This window comes from Dipodomys merriami, unplaced genomic scaffold (genome assembly GCF_024711535.1).
Source record: "Dipodomys merriami isolate MVZ:Mamm:240054 unplaced genomic scaffold, mDipMer1.0.p SCAF_10, whole genome shotgun sequence".
NCBI lineage: Eukaryota > Metazoa > Chordata > Mammalia > Rodentia > Heteromyidae > Dipodomys > Dipodomys merriami.
This window is the reverse complement of record NW_027202271.1, coordinates 11,906,407-11,921,928: the sequence shown is the minus strand read 5'-3', so window position 1 is coordinate 11,921,928 and position 15,522 is coordinate 11,906,407. Positions and strand designations below refer to the sequence as shown.

The following is a 15,522-nucleotide window of genomic DNA, read 5'->3' as shown; positions in this document are numbered from 1 at the left end:
TATCTGGGTGAGGTCCCCAAATGAGTCACCAAATTTCTCTACAGAGACAGGGAGAGAATTCTGTGTATGCCTGTCACCATGAGGCCTGGAAAGAGCAGTGGAGATTTATGGGGAAACAAATAGAGATTGGGTGGCCCCCATCCTGTTAGACACACCCATGAAGAGCAGAAAGAGCCCCTGGGTGCAGCTATCGTGCCTAGCACAGGTTGACCAAACAGAGGGAGGAGACGATGGTGAAAGGAAACTGACTTCTCACCTGTGCATAGACCATTTGGGCCACCATGCTCGCAAGCTGCCAAGCGCAAGGTGAGAATGGGCAAGTTGCAGAGTACAGAGGAGGGTACCTCTGGTCATATAGTATAATATTTATCAAGATGAACTCCAGGAAATAGGAATAAGAGGGTTATTTTTGTTTGGTTTTCTCTTTTGTTGATCTGTCTTTGGGAGGAAAAATGAAGGGACAAAGGGTGCACAAATGCAGCAATGGTACTCACTAGGCACTACATTGAAAATGAACTATACAGGCTGGGCATGTGGCTTAGTGGTAGAGTGCTTGCCTAGCATGCATGAAGCCCTGGGTTCAATTCCTCAGTAACACATAAACAGAAAAAGCTGGAAGCGGCACTGTGGCTCAAGGGGTAGAGCCCTAGCTTTGAGCAAGAGAAGCTCAAGGACAGTGCCTAGGCCCTGAATTCAAGCCCCAGGACCTGAAAAAAAATGAACTATACAACCTGTGAACAGGGATGGGAGGGAAAACTGGAAGAGAGTAAAGGAAGGGGTGGAATTGTCCTGACTTATGTAACTGTAACCTCTCAGAATATCACCTTTATAATAAAAATTAAAATATTTAATTAGAAAAAAAAGAGTTCAGAGGAGTGAAGTAGGGCCTTGTCCTGCTCTTTCTCAGAGGTGTTCCCAATCGAGTAGGATAGATAGGAGGTCTGCTGGACACAAGGGGTTCAATGCCTGTAATCCTAGCTACTCAGGAGGCTGAGATCTGAGGATCACAGTTTGAATTCAGCCCAGGCAGGAAAGTCCACAAAACTCTTATCTCCAATTAACCACCCCAAATCTGGAAGTAGAGCTATAACCCAAGTGGTAGAGTGCTAGCTTTGAGCACAAAAGCTCAGGGATGGTGCCTAGGCCCTGAGTTCAAGCCCTTGGACTGGCACCAAAAACAACAAAACCACAGAGTATCACTTGGATATAAGGATCAAGGTTCAGACTCTGAGGTCAGATTCCCCAAGGGTCTAGCAAGGGTGGCTGACTGATAGGGAAAATTACTGATTCAGATCAGCATCCTCATCAGGAAGATGGGGACAACAATACCACTGTGGGATAATCAATGTAGATGCTATGATAGCTGCTTTCATCATTTTTATTTGTCTCACATACTATGTAGATTTATTTGTTTTTATTTCTCTGATACTGGGGTTTGAACTCAGGGACTGGGTGCTGTCCCTTAGCTTATTTGCTCAAGGCTAGCATTCTACTACAGAGCTACACTTCCATTTCCATTTTTGGTGGTTCATTGGAGGTAAGAGTCTTATGGACTTTTCTTCCCCAGGTTGGCTTCAAAATGTGACCCTTATATCTCAGCCTCTTGAGTAGCCAGGATTACAGGCCTGAGCCACTAGCTTCTAGATTTCATTTTGTAGAAGGAGGCAATTCACTTTCCCTGTGAGCAGACTTAACCATTATCTAATGATGCCCAGGACTTGTGCTTCTGACAGAACTCTTCTGAAGCCTTCCAGTGGACAAGTGGAAGATAGAGCTAGATATAGGAGAGGAGAGTCACTATGGCTTCAGCTTGCAGGATATTTGATATATTCTTACCATTTCTCATGTAGTTGGTATGATTACCTTTATTTAAATTTGATTTAGATATCTGAGACTCACTCAGATCAAGTTATGTTCTTAGTAAGTAATAAAATCAGATTTACAAAATTCTACCCTTTTCTTGCTTGCTGTAATGAGCTTGGATTTCTTTCTTTCCTTTCTTTCTTTCTTTCTTTCTCTTTCTTTCTTTCTTTCTTTCTTTCTTTCTTTCTTTCTTTCTTTCTTTCTTTCTTTCTTTCTTTCTTTCTTTCTTTCTTTCTTTCTTTCTTTCTTTCTTTCTTTCTTTCTTTCTTTCTTTTTGGTCCTGTCGTGGGGCCTGAACTCAGGGCCTGAGCCCTGTCCCTCAGTTCTTCAGCTCAAGACTAGTGCTCTACCACTTGAGCCACAGCGCCACTTCTGGCTTCTTTTTTTTTTTTTTTTTTGCTTATGTGGTGCTGAGGAATAGAACCCAGGGCCTCATGCATGCAAGGCAAGCACTCTACCACTGAGCCACCTTCCCAGCCCTGAGCTTGGATTTTGATATCTAGCTATTCATGCATTGTGCCGGGGGGGGGGGGGGGGGAGGGAGGGTTGTGTGGTGTGTGTGTCTGTGTCTGTGTGTGTCTGTATCTGTGTGTTGGTACTAGAGCTAGAACTCAGGACTTCATATTCTTGATTGTCTTATTTATTTATTTATTTATTTTTGCTGGACTTGAGGCTTGAACTCAGGGCCTGAGTGCTCTCCGTGAGCTCCTTTTCCTTAAGGCTGGTATTCTACCATGAGACAAAGCTCCACTTCCAGCTATTTCTGTCACTAATTGGAAATAAGAGTCTCACAGACTTTCTGCCAATACTGGCTTCGAACCATAATCCTCAGATCCTCCTAATTAACTAGGATTACAATGAACCAAGGGCTCCCAGAACTCACTTTAAAAAAAAATCAGGGCTGGGAAGGTGGCTCAGTGGTAGAGCCCTTGTCTTGCACGCATGAGGCCCTGGGTTCGATTCCTCAGCACCACATAAGCAAAAAAGAAAAAAGCCGGAAGTGGCGCTGTGGCTCAAGTGGTAGAGTGCTAGCCTTGAGCTGAAGAGCTAAGGGACAGCACGCAGGCCCAGAGTTCAGGCCCCATAACCAGACCCCCCAAAAAAAATCAAACTGGGGCTCTACTATGTGAGCCACAGTTCCACTTTTGGCTTTTTGCTGATTAACTGGAGATAAGAATTTTTCAGATTTGTCTGCCTGAGCTTGCTTTGAACTGAGATCCTCAGGTCTCAGCCTCCTTGAATAGCTATGATTACAGGTGTGAGCCACCAGCATCTGGGTTATTATGTGGTTTTTTTTTTTGGTGGGGGGCAGGGCCTTGCTATGTATCCCCAGCTGGTTTCAAACTTATAATCCTCAGCCTCAGGAGTGCTGGAATTTTAGGCTTTGCCAATATACTGGGCTTTCAGTTTGTTTTAAAAGAATACTTAATGCTTACACTGGGCATGGTGTCATAGGCCTGCAATTCCCACACTCTTGTGGTGGAAGGAGGAGGATTGAGAGTTTGAGGCCAGTGTGGGCTACATAATGAGACTTGTCCCAATCAATCAATCAAACTAACCATCCCTTTAGAACTCGAGAGTATTTAAGGTCTACGACAGAGGCTGCTGTTGCTCCTCAATATTTACTCTCCTCATTTCCTTCCTTAATTCATTGTCTTCTGTTTTTAGATAGGTACATGACTGCCAAGAATAAAAAGCCCCAACTTCCTTTGTCATGATGAATGATCATGTGCCTAAATCCAAGCCAATGGTAAATAAGATGGAAAAATATTTTTTTTGGTCTGAGACCAGGACTTGAATTTGGTACCTAATGCTTTCAATCATTGGCTAGCATTCTCTAACCTCAAAATAAAGCATTCTAAAGGGGCCTGAAGTACCATTGTTTCCTCTCTTTCTCTTCCTTGCTGACTTAATTTCAGACACAATTGCTGCTGGAGCTTGAGTGTCTATATTGTACCATGAATGAAATCATTGCTGGAGATGGTCAAACAGTAGTAGGCCCCAGGGCCTCATATTAGGATTGTTCTGTATTGTTTATGTTTAGACATACACAAGATAGAAATACTTTTTCATGTTTAAGCTTTTACCTCGAGCTTTCTGTCACATATCTCTGTTACAGTATCTGTACTAGAACACAGTATCTGTATAAAAGGAAGTAAATTTTCATCCTAAAGATACTTACTAACTTTGCTGAGATTCCTATTAACTGCCAGAACATTTGATACTTAACTGCAGGGAAAGAACTCCATGGTTGTTTAGACATGAAATCAACAGCTTTCACAATGATTCATTGTATCAATTTACTCTTGCAACAGATACTCATATTTGTTCCCTCTAATGATTACAATGTCAGCATATAAACCACAAAAAGATTGTGTCCTTGAAAATCACTATACAGATATTAACAATGAGTTCAAAGGAGAGAATTGGAGTTTATTTTTGGTAAAAATTAAGAAGTGAATAAAACAGACATCTAAGAAAGGCATGATGTACTCACTTTATTGAAGCCTATTTTATGACAATTGCCCATAGATGTGTAGAGGTCTCTAGCAGAGAAGATGGTTGCATTTCAGCTCACAAGGAAGAAGACTGTCTTAGCAGGGAAAATCAGAGCCCCCGGATTAGATAGAAGTGGCTGTTAGGACATTTATTTAACTCTTTTTTGCTCTTTGGTCCTATATTCACTGTTATCTTCTGATAATATATGGGGGAGGGGAGAAAAATAGAGGAAAGAGAGTGGGGAGATTTTACTCTCTCTAGGTCTATGAACAATTGACCCTGCTTTAGCTCATATCAGTCAGCTCTGCTAATATTAATAAAAACAATTATAGACCACCAATTATATGCCATCAATTATAGACAATTATAGGACCATCAATAAATCAATATTGTTTTAAACTCATCTATTATTAATTTTAAACTACATTAGGATCTCTTAAAAGCAGTTTGATTTCCCCATAACACTAACAAAAATATTTCATTAATAAATATTTTGGTGATGCACTTAAGGATTTGATTACTAGGACCTTAAAATTCATTTGGGGTAGAGGAAGTAATGACATGACTTTGTGACAGAGCACTCTTGAAGTGACTTTTCATGGACCAGCTCCTGGGTTGGTGGTTTCCAGCCTATCATTAAAAAATAAATACTAAAAAATAAAAATTAAAAAATTGATACTGAGGCTGCACTCCAGACTAATTAAATCAGAACGTCTCAGACAGGATTCACAAATCGGCTTGTTTGTAATTATGTACATACTTACATCTATCACCCTCCCTGACCCCAAACTTCATTCAAGCTTGGGAATCATTGATCTCAGTGTTGGGGATAATATTTGAGATTATAAAATTGATCTAATTTGAAATTTGGCTATTTATGTTTGTGGACTGTAAAGTTATATTCGATTTATTTTACAGTTGTTAGGGTAATGAAAGTGTTGCTCACAAAGAAAGTGGAAGCCTAAAGTGTTAAAAGCTTCATATTCATTTTTTCTTTTAGATAAGCCAAAATAAGTCCTTGGAGCTAGCCACTGGTGGTCCATGCCTATAATTTTAGCTACTCAGGAGGCTGGAATCTGAACGATGGGGTTCGAAGCTAGCCTGGGTAGAAATGTCTTTGAGGTTCTTATATCGAATTAACTAGCAAAATGCTGGACTGGAAGTGTAGAAGTATGGCTCAAGTGGTAAAAAGACAGCCAGTTGGGGGGGGGGGGACAACAAATGAGAGCGAACAGCCCTGAGTTCGAGCCCAGGTATACACACACACATCAGATCTTAATACTGACACACATTAGATTCAGAGATACATACACTGCAGGGAAGGCAGACAGACAAGTATTTACAGAGGGGGAAAAAAGACAGCCACAACATGGTCCAGATCATAGAGAAACAGCGTCTTTCTGATACAATGATCATTTATCAAGACAAAAGCAATACAAGTAGTAAGGACAAAAGTGCTGAGAATTCAAGCAAATACCCCCAGGCTTTATTGCCTGGCGGCTCATACTAACTCGGGGTGACTTCAGTTTGGGGGGTGTTCGGCTGAGCGACACTGAAGCCGACGCAGCCTCCGATTTCGCTTTTGACACTCTCAGCCCCGCCCCCTCCAGCTGTGGCCAACCAGAGCAGCAGGCCTCCTTCAGCCTGACCTTCTGCGCATGCTCCGATCAGGCTCCCGGGGGCGGGGCGCGCGGCGCGCAGGGCCTTGTGGGAAGGGCCGGCGTGAGTCGCCGCGGCTCTGAGGCGCTGAGGGGGGAAGACAGCGCCGGCCCGGGGCAGGTGGGTGGACGCTGCCGTTGTCACCCGCTGCAGGGATCTATTGGGGGTGGGGGGGGGGGTCTCCTAGCGGGAAGAGGGGGGGGGGTCGCACCGAGGGTCAGGGTGAGGCGGAGAGGACTGGGGCGGACTGCGCAGGCTCGGTGTCCTGGGTAGCGGCGTCCCTGGAGCGCATCCCTGGGGAGGAGTCGGCGCGCGCCCCCGGGCCGAGACCTTGGGCCTGGCCTGAGGTGGGGATGTGGGGGGGGGGGAAGTGGGGGCGTCCCCCCACCCCTGAGGAGGGGGTCGTGACGGCGGAGCCTCCGTCCCCCCCCCCCCCGAGCACCGCGAGGGGCCCGCCCCCCTCTGCGCCTCCGCGGGCCCCAAGTTCTCCTAGGTCTCCGGATGTGACCCCGATGTTGCCCCCCCCCCGAGCACCCCGTGTGTCTGGTAGCCGGTGGTGGTGGTGGGGGAGACCCCGGGTTGGAACCTCCACTCCTCTTGATGAGCTAGTCCGACCACGGATCGAGGCACACGAGTCCATCCTAACTCTCTGCTGATTTTTCTCCTGGTTGGGGGGTGGGGGGTAATGAAATCGAGCTGAATGCCGACCAGGTTCGCTTTGAACCCCGACCCTCCGGATCTGAGCCTCCTGAGTAACCTAAGATGTTAGGTCTGAGCCACCAGCGGCCAGGCAGCAGTGAATAATCTTGGTTAACTGGAGATACGAGGGTCGGATTGGTCTTCCCCGGGCTGGCTTGGGACCCAGATCCTCAGTTCTCAGCTCCTCGAGGAGCTGGGATTGATTACAGGCGAATGCCGCTGGCACCAGGTTTGAATCATCTTTATACAGCTAAATGCGGTGTGCTTTACAAAAAAAAAAAAAAAAAATTATGCCAGGCCTGGGGTTTGAATTCAGGACCTGAGTGCTATCTCAAGCTCCCCGCCGCCCAAACCTAGTACCATACCACTTGAGCCAGCCCTACTTCTGGCTTTTTAATGGTTAATTGGAGAGAGATAAGAGTCTCACAGACATTCCCCCCTGGGCTGGCTTCAAACAATCCTCAGATCTCAGCCTCCTGAGTAACTAGGATTACAGGCCCTGCCAGAGCTTGGCTACAATGTATTTTCTTTACCCACCCATGTTGGCACTGCTAATCTGTCCCATTTTGATAAAAACATATTGCCTCTGGCCTTCCTTGAACATGCTCTTTAGTTTCCTCCCAGCTCTAGTATGTGCTGCTGCCTAGGTTTTCTGATGGTGGCCTGTTTTCCTGTTCCTTAAATATGAATGTTTTTCAGGCTCTTCCAAACCCCCAGTCATCATTGAGGCTAAACATGTTCAAATCATGACTCTAGCTTCTGTCTTTATGCTGGTGACACTCAGTTATCCTTAGTCCTTTAGAACTACCTTCTAGGTATCTCCTCCTGGTGTGTTCCTTAAGTACTCAGATTCTGCCAACTGAATTAATCCTGCTTTCTATTTGCCACCCCTCTAACTGAAACCTCTTTTCCTTTATAAGTTGCATCTTCTGAATCAAAATGATATTACCAATCTTTTTTTTTTTTTTTTTTTGGTCCGGTCCTGGGGCCTGAACTCTGGGCCTGGTCCCTGTCCCTCAACTCTTCAGCTCAAGGCTAGCCCTCTACCACTTGAGCCACAGAACCACTTCCAGCTTTTTTCTTTTTGCTTATGTGGTGCTGAGGAATCAAACTCAGGGCCTCATGCATGCAAGGCAAGCGCTCTACCACTGAGCCACCTTCCCAGCCCCTTTTTTTTTTTGTCGGTTGTAGGCCTTGAACTCTGAACCTGGGCACTGCCCCTCAGCTCTTCAGCTCAAGGTTAGAGCTCTACCACTTGAGCCACAGTGCCACTTCTGGCTTTTTTCTGGTTATGTGGTGCTGAGGAAAGGAACCCAGGGCCTCATGCCTACAAGGCAAGCACTCTACCACTGAGCCACCTTCCCAGCCCAGTATTACCAATCTTACCAGGCTCCCAAGACAGAAATCTAGGACATCACTTGAGTCTTTCTTTTTCTTTTTTCTTTATTTGTCAGTCGTGGGACTCGAACTCTGGGCCTGGGTGCTGTCCCTCAGCTCTTCAGCTCAAAGCTAGCTCTCTACCACTTGAGCTACAGCGCCAGTTCCGGTTTTCTGGTGGTTTATTGAAGATAAGAGTTTCACAGAGGGCTGGGAAGGTGGCTCAGTGGTAGAGCGCTTGCCTTGCATGCATGAGGCCCTGGGTTCGATTCCTCAACACCACATAAGCAAAAAGAAAAAAGCCAGAAGTGGCGCTGTGGCTGAAGTGGTAGAGTGCTAGCCTTGAGCTGAAGAGCTGAGGGATAATGCCCAGGCCCAGAGTTCAGGCCCCACTACCGGACAAAAAAAGAAAGAATTTCACAGACTTTCCTGCCCAGGCTGGCTTTGAACCTCGATCCTCAGATCTCAGCCTCCTGAGTTGCTAGGATTACAGGAGTGAGCCACCGGAGCCTGGCTACACCTAGAATTTTCTTTACACCTAGAATTTTCAATCTGGTCAAGCATCACATCTTTTTTATTTTACCATTTTCAAGATCTTCACATTAGAATATAGATCAGAACTCAGGGCCTGACATTTCAAAGTTGGTCCCATATCTACCTTCCCTCTTTTTTCTCCCTCATAGTTTCCCATTCTGCTTCTGTAAGTCATTTGTTAGGCCTCTTTTTTTTTGGAAATTGGATGTGGGGTGCTGTCCCTGAATTTTTGCTCAAGGATAATGCTCTACCACTTTGAACCACAGTACCACTTCCTGTTTTCTGGTGGTTACATGGAGATGAGAGTCTCCTGCTGAGCAAAGTTTCCTGCTGAGACTGGCTTTGAACTTTGTGATTCTCAGATCTCAGCCTCCTGACTAGCTAGGATTCCAGGCATGAGCCACTAACACCCAGTTTGACTGGCCCTTGTTAAAACCTGGCTGAAATTTCAGTACTTCAGGGAGCTCCTTCCTTAACCCTGACACCTACCACCTGATTTATACCTGTCCTTTGTGGTCAGTATCTATAGGGCTCAATGTGGCTACTTTGCCTTTCATGGGCCATCTGGCACTGTGAACAGTTTGGTTTATCACAACATCTAGTGCAAAGGGATGGTACTAGCCATTAGCCTATAGAAGATAATAAGGCTGTTGCTAACATGAGGAATCTTCCAGCTCAAATGTCCATAGTCCCAAGGTTGAGAAATCTGATTTGACATAGTTCTCTATCACTAAGTACTTAATCTTGTTTTCATCACAGTAGACAGGAGGTCTTGTCTTTTTTGTTTTTGCCTCTATAAAATTTTTGCCATGGTGTCTGTCAAGTACAAGTTCAATATGTGGTAGAAAAAGAGGAGTAAAGAAAGGAATTGGACTGAGTACTAGTGGCTCACACCTGTCATCTTAGCCTCTTAGGAGGCTGAGATCTGAATATTGCAGTTTGAAGGTCAGGCAGGAAAGTTTGTGAGACTTATCTCCAGGTAACCACATAAGAGGTGAAAATGGAGCTGTGGCTCAAATGGTAGAGTGCCAGTCTTGGGCAAAAAAAAAGCCAAGAGACAGGCTCTTTGTTCAAGCCCCAATATCAGCAACAAAAAAGAAAAAGAAAAAAGAAAGAAAAAAAGAAGTTGGAATATACTTACAAACTAGAAAACAAGCAGCCAGTCTGCCATTACTACCTAATTTCTGTAATCCCCCCACACCTTGCCTTTCATACTGGCTTTTGAGGAGATCAGATTTGTTAGCAAATTACTCATTTAAAAATATTACATTGAGGGGCTGGGAAGGTGGCTCAGTGGTAGAGTGCTTGCCTTGCATGCCTGAGGCCCTGGGTTCGATTCCTCAGCACCACATAAGCAAAAAGAAAAAAGCCAGAAGTGGCACTGTGGCTCAAGTGGTAGAGCACTAGCTTTGAGCTGAAGAGCTGAGGGACAGTGCCCAGGCCCAGAGTTCAGGCCCCACGACCAGACCCAAAAAAAAAAAAAAATATTACATTGATACTTTGTTTAGCATCAACATAGTCTCCTGTCCATATATTTTGGCCCTTTATAAAGTGATACAAGTTGTTAAGTAAGTTTCAGAAAAATAAACCAAATGTAGACAGTCCGTCCCTGACTTAATGATCTCCTTTCTGGTGGTGAGAAAGAAATATGCATTCAATGGAAACTCCTTTGAATTTTGGTCATTTTCTGGGTGGGTATTATGTGGTATAAAAGTCTCAATGCTGGGCAGTGACCATGAGCAGCAAGTCTTTTCTACCATGTATCACAAGAGGAAACAATTTATATTCTATGTAGTGTCTTTTTAGGCTGTGATTGGCAGGTGTATTAAATGCTTGTTTTTGAGACAGGGTCTACTGTGTATTCCAGACTGATCTTCAGTGGCGATCCTACTTCTGCTGCCACCATGCCTGCAGAAGTGTTTTGGTTTTTTGTTTGTTTGTTTGTTTGATAGTACTAAGATGTGAACATAGGGTCTTGTACTAAGATATGAGCAAAGGGTCTTGTGCTTGCCACGCAGATACTCCACTCCATGAGCCATAATTCTAGCCCATAAAGTTCATTTTTTATTTAACTGTCTTCAATTTGCAAGGGGTTGAGGGGGCTGCCACACCATTGTAAGTTGAGGAACAACTGTTATCTCATTTATTTCTTATCAAGGATTGACCAAAACTTTGAAGGCAATAATGACTTCAAATAAAGCAATTGAGTTACAACTACAAGTGAAACAAAATGCAGAAGAATTACAAGACTTTATGAGGGATTTAGAACACTGGGAAAAAGACATTAAACAAAAGGACATGGAATTAAGAAGGCAGAGTGGTGTTCCTGAAGAGGTAAATTGAGAAATCCTAATTTAGATACAGCAAAACTTTCCTATTTTACAACAAAGCATGACTTTATTTATTTTTTATTTGTTTAGGCCAGTCCTGGGGATTGAATTTAGGGCCCCACCACTATCTCAGAGCTGTTTTTCTCTACCAAATGACTCATAGCTCCACTTTCAACTTTTTTTTTTTTTTTTTGGTGCTTTGCTGGCATTGATCCTCAGATTTCACCCTCATGAGTAGCTAGGATTATAGCTGTGCCCAGAGCATAGCTTTTTAAAATGTTTTGTGAAAATACTAAAATTGAAATGATTTACTTCACTGTTAACAGTTTTAGAAATTGTACATCTTTTAAATATGCAGAATTTGTAGTAACTCCATTCAGAATAGTAAAACATTTTAAGTCTTAGCATTATAAAATATCAAAGGATGTGTGTATACATATATGTGTTATGTATTTAAGGATATATAACATAACAGTATTGGCATAAATGTTTTTCATAAGTCAGTATATTTAAATATGGCTAAATTTTTTGGGTTTTTTTGTTCTTTTAAGTTTGTTGTTTTAGAGGTGATATATAGTGGAGTTAGCTTTACATACATCAGGTATAGTATCATCTGTTCCCCCATTCTCTCCCATTCCCTCCCTCCCTCCCATCTCCACTCATGAATTGCATAGTTCACTTTCATTAACTTTTTTTTAGTATTATATGTAGTGATGTGGGAACACTTCAGTTTGCCTTTGAAATACTGCTTGTTCATTGTTCTAACTAAAGATTTAAGTTGCTTTTGAAGTTTGAATTTAGGATTGTAAATTAAAAGGATAATTCAGATTTCCAGGTGATATTTTTTTTTTGTGCATGGATAGTATCCAACCTAAATAAAAGAATGAAACTTATCAAGCATAATTACTTTTTTTTTTTTTTTTTTTTGGTGTTGGTCTTGGGTCTGAACTTGAGGGCTGGGGGGCTGTCCCTTAGCCTTTTAACTCAAGGCTGGCACTCAACCACTTGAGCCACAGCTCCACTTTTGCTTTTTGCTGACTAATAAGAGATAAGAGTTCCACAGACTTTTCTGCCTGAGCTGGCTTTGAGCCAAGATCTTCAAATCTCAGCCTTCTTAGTAACTAGGATCACAGGCATGAGACACCAGCACCCATTGCTGGTGAAGCTGATAAATTGATTCTTTGAGTCACTTTCAAATTCAATTGGAAACAGTTCTTAACATTGTTAATTATTTAAAAACAACAACAACACAGTATTCAATCTTTTTTTTCTCTCTGCCTAGAATTTACCTCCTATTCGAAATGGGAATTTTAGGAAAAAGAAGAAAAGTAAAGCTAAAGAGTCTTCCAAGAAAACCAAACAAGAAAACACAAAAAACAGGATAAAATCTTACGACTATGAGGCATGGGCAAAACTTGATGTGGTAAGCTAATAGTGTCATGTGCTTCTTAATACTGGAATGAAATTCTTGGATTTAGCTAATAGTCATGGATTAAAGAAAAATACTAGGGTTCTTAATCCTGTGTCTTGTCTCTCTTTTTTCCTTTTCTTTGCCTTGAGTTTCAACTCAGAGCTTTGTGTTTGTGTTTTGTTTTGTTTTGTTGTTTTTTTTGTTTTTTTTTTTTTGGGTCCGGTCGTGGGGCCTGAACTCTGGGCCTGGGCACTGTCCCTCAGCTCTTCAGCTCAAGGCTAGCGCTCTACCATTTGAGCCACAGCGCCACTTCTGGCTTTTTTTCTTTTTGCTTATGTGGTGCTGAGGAATTGAACCCAGGGCCTCATGCATGCAAGGCAAGCACTCTACCACTGAGCCACCTTCCCAGCCCTGTTTTGTTTTGTTTTTAAGACATAGCACGAGCTGGGTTTGAGCACATAGTCCTCCTATCTCTACCTCATGAGCCCTGGAATTATAGATGTGTGCTCCCACTCCTGGCTCTGTATCTTCTCTTACAGACTCTGTGTGTGTGTGTGTGTGTGTGTGTGTGTGTGTGTGTGTGTGTGTGTGTGTGTGTGTGTGTGTAAATGTGTAAATGTGTAATAAACATTTAATTACAAGGCTCTTTTTTTTTTTTTTTTTGTCTGTCATGGGGCCTGAACTCGGCCTGGGCGCTGTCCCTCAGCTCTTCAGCTCGAGGCTAGCTCTCTACAACTTGAGCCACAGCGCCACTTCTGGCTTTTTTTGCTTTCGTGGTGCTGAGGAATCGAACCCAGGGTCTCCTGTATGGGAGGCAAGCACTCTACCACTGAGCCACCTTCCCAGCCCCACAGGCTTTATATTTAACTATACAAGGTTTTTTTTCCTCCTGTAATCTTTCCAGTAAGTGGCTCATCTACCACTCCAAATAATACTATGATATCTTAAGTCACTAAGCCATAAAGCTCATTTAGACCTAGAGTTTAATCATTATATAAACAAGATCCTGTTTTCATCTAACAATGTACTATTTTGTTGTTTATCTAGGAAATTTATTTTTTGTACTGGAACTAGGGCTTGAACTCAGAGCCTTGGGCTTTCTTGCTTGACTTTTTACTCAAGGCTGGCACTCTACCACTTGAACCATTCTTCCAGAGAAAAGAATAAATTGTTGATAAAGGAAAAACTTGTCTCATCAACATGTGAAAGGGAACCAATTGTCCCATCTTATTCTAGCTTTCTTTTCTTTTCTCTCTCTTTTTCTTTTCTTTTTTATTTTTTCTGGTTGGTCATGGGGCTTGAACTCAAGGCCTGGGCACTGTCCCTGAGCTCTCTCATTCAAGGCTAGTGCTCTTCTACTTTGAGCCACAGCTCCACTTCCAGGTTTCTGGTACTTAATTGGAGATAAAGTCTCCATGAGACTTTTCTGCCTGGGCTGAGTTTGAACCATGATCCTCAGATCTCAACCTCTTGAGTAGCTAGGATTATAAGCATAAGGCACCAGCACCTAGCTTGTTTTTTAATTTATTAAAGATGTGTTTTTTTTATTAGGTAATACTAGGTGCAAATAGGATTTTATTTATATAATGATTAACGTTTGTGTCTATATTAGCTTTAGTGAATTTTAATGTCTAGGGTAACATGCCAGTTGCCATGATTTGATCATTACATATTGTTATATATTTTGAGATATCATTTTACCCAATAATTATGTGCTTCTATCAATTGAAAGTTAAAAATTATAAGTATTTTACTAGAAGTCATTGATCATAGATGATAAAATATACTTTTGAATAATCCTGATAGGGTCTGTGAAACTGTTATCATGAAGTAAATATGTATTAACTTTTTCTTTGGGAGACTCAGCTGAGTTATAGTTACTTGCTGAATGACTTTGAGTAAGTTAACTAACTAGTGTTCCAGTTTCAAGTGAATAAAAATATCCTTGCTTACGTCATGGGTTGTTGGAATCAGAAGTTAATTGTGCTCTAGAGTTGTTTCTACTTTAAAATAAAGAAGAAAAATATTTTTTGTATGTTTTCTTCCAAAAACCCTTTCTCTGCTAGCAGAGTGTTATGTTTCATGTCAAACGGTAATACTTTTATTACTGTTAGTTTGTGACTTAGTGGTGATCTTTAAAATCTGTTGACTTTATGAGTTCAATGTCAGTTTTTAAGAGCTTTACATCTTGGTTTTCTAAATAACAACACTTTTTTTCTCTGTGTATTAATCTTAACATTAAGAGGTTATTTGGATTGCTTTTACAGACCTTTGGTCCTCAGACTTGAACACTATAAATTCTATTGAGTCTAGTATTTTTTTCTTACTGGTTATGCAGCTATGAGCAGATTTCTTTTGCTTATATTTTAGGACAGTATTCTTGATGAGCTGGATAAAGAAGACAGTACTCATGATTCCATGTCTCAGGAATCAGAATCAGAAGAAGATGGGATTCGTGTCGATTCACAGAAGGCCCTTGCTCTGAAAGAAAAGGTAATCTTTAGGTTAACTTAGTTTCTTTAAGGTAAGCAGAATACATAGAAAATTGCGTGAATTTTAAAACTTTTCTTACATAATAGAGGATACTCAAACTTGAAACTGTTACTGGCTGTTTTCTTGTTAGAGCACAGTGACTAGGAATCTGGACTCTAGATCCAGATTAACTACCTCATTCAACTCTGAAAAGTTCTTTAGCTACCTGTGCTTCAGTTTTCTCAGGTATAAAATGAGATTAACAGTAAGAGGGTTCTCACTGGTGGCATGAGTTGTTAGTCATGTCAAGTGTCTGGGCTATCCCTGGAGTTTTTCTGTTGCTTTAGTAGTAGATTGAAGCAACTTGAATTACTGGGTGATTCTCAGCAAATGTATTTATCATAGACCATCTTTGATTACTTTTAGAGTACCCAGCATTTCTCTGGATGATAAGCTCATTTCTATAGAAAAGTTACTTTGCTTTGCAAAAAGGTGGAACTCTCCAGATTGAATTCATCTAGTTGCCTTTCTTTTGTTACATTTCTATGAGTTGGTATGCCAATAAAAGTCTAATACTAGGTATTTTATTTATTTTTCTGCCAGGGCTTTTGGGTTGTACCTATATGGTAACTATGTAGCACTTAAAAACAACAACAACAAAAACAAAACAAAACAAAA

General features: G+C 42.0%; 1 protein-coding gene across 2 annotated transcripts in view; it reads left to right on the top strand.

Annotated features, from left to right (window-relative positions):
- Positions 1-6,060: 6,060 nt before the first annotated feature.
- The window catches only part of Rpap3 (RNA polymerase II associated protein 3), a 29,192-nt gene continuing 19,730 nt past the window's right edge, over positions 6,061-15,522 (top strand). Inside the window, exons 1-4 of one of the 2 annotated variants that reach the window (XM_070039610.1) lie at positions 6,061-6,141; positions 10,790-10,965; positions 12,244-12,384; positions 14,743-14,865. In XM_070039610.1, coding sequence (XP_069895711.1) covers positions 10,816-10,965; positions 12,244-12,384; positions 14,743-14,865 — 414 coding nt within the window. In that variant the 5' untranslated portion in view covers positions 6,061-6,141; positions 10,790-10,815. The remainder of the gene's footprint in view (positions 6,142-10,789; positions 10,966-12,243; positions 12,385-14,742; positions 14,866-15,522) is intronic. The other variant, XM_070039620.1, reaches the window with a different exon arrangement.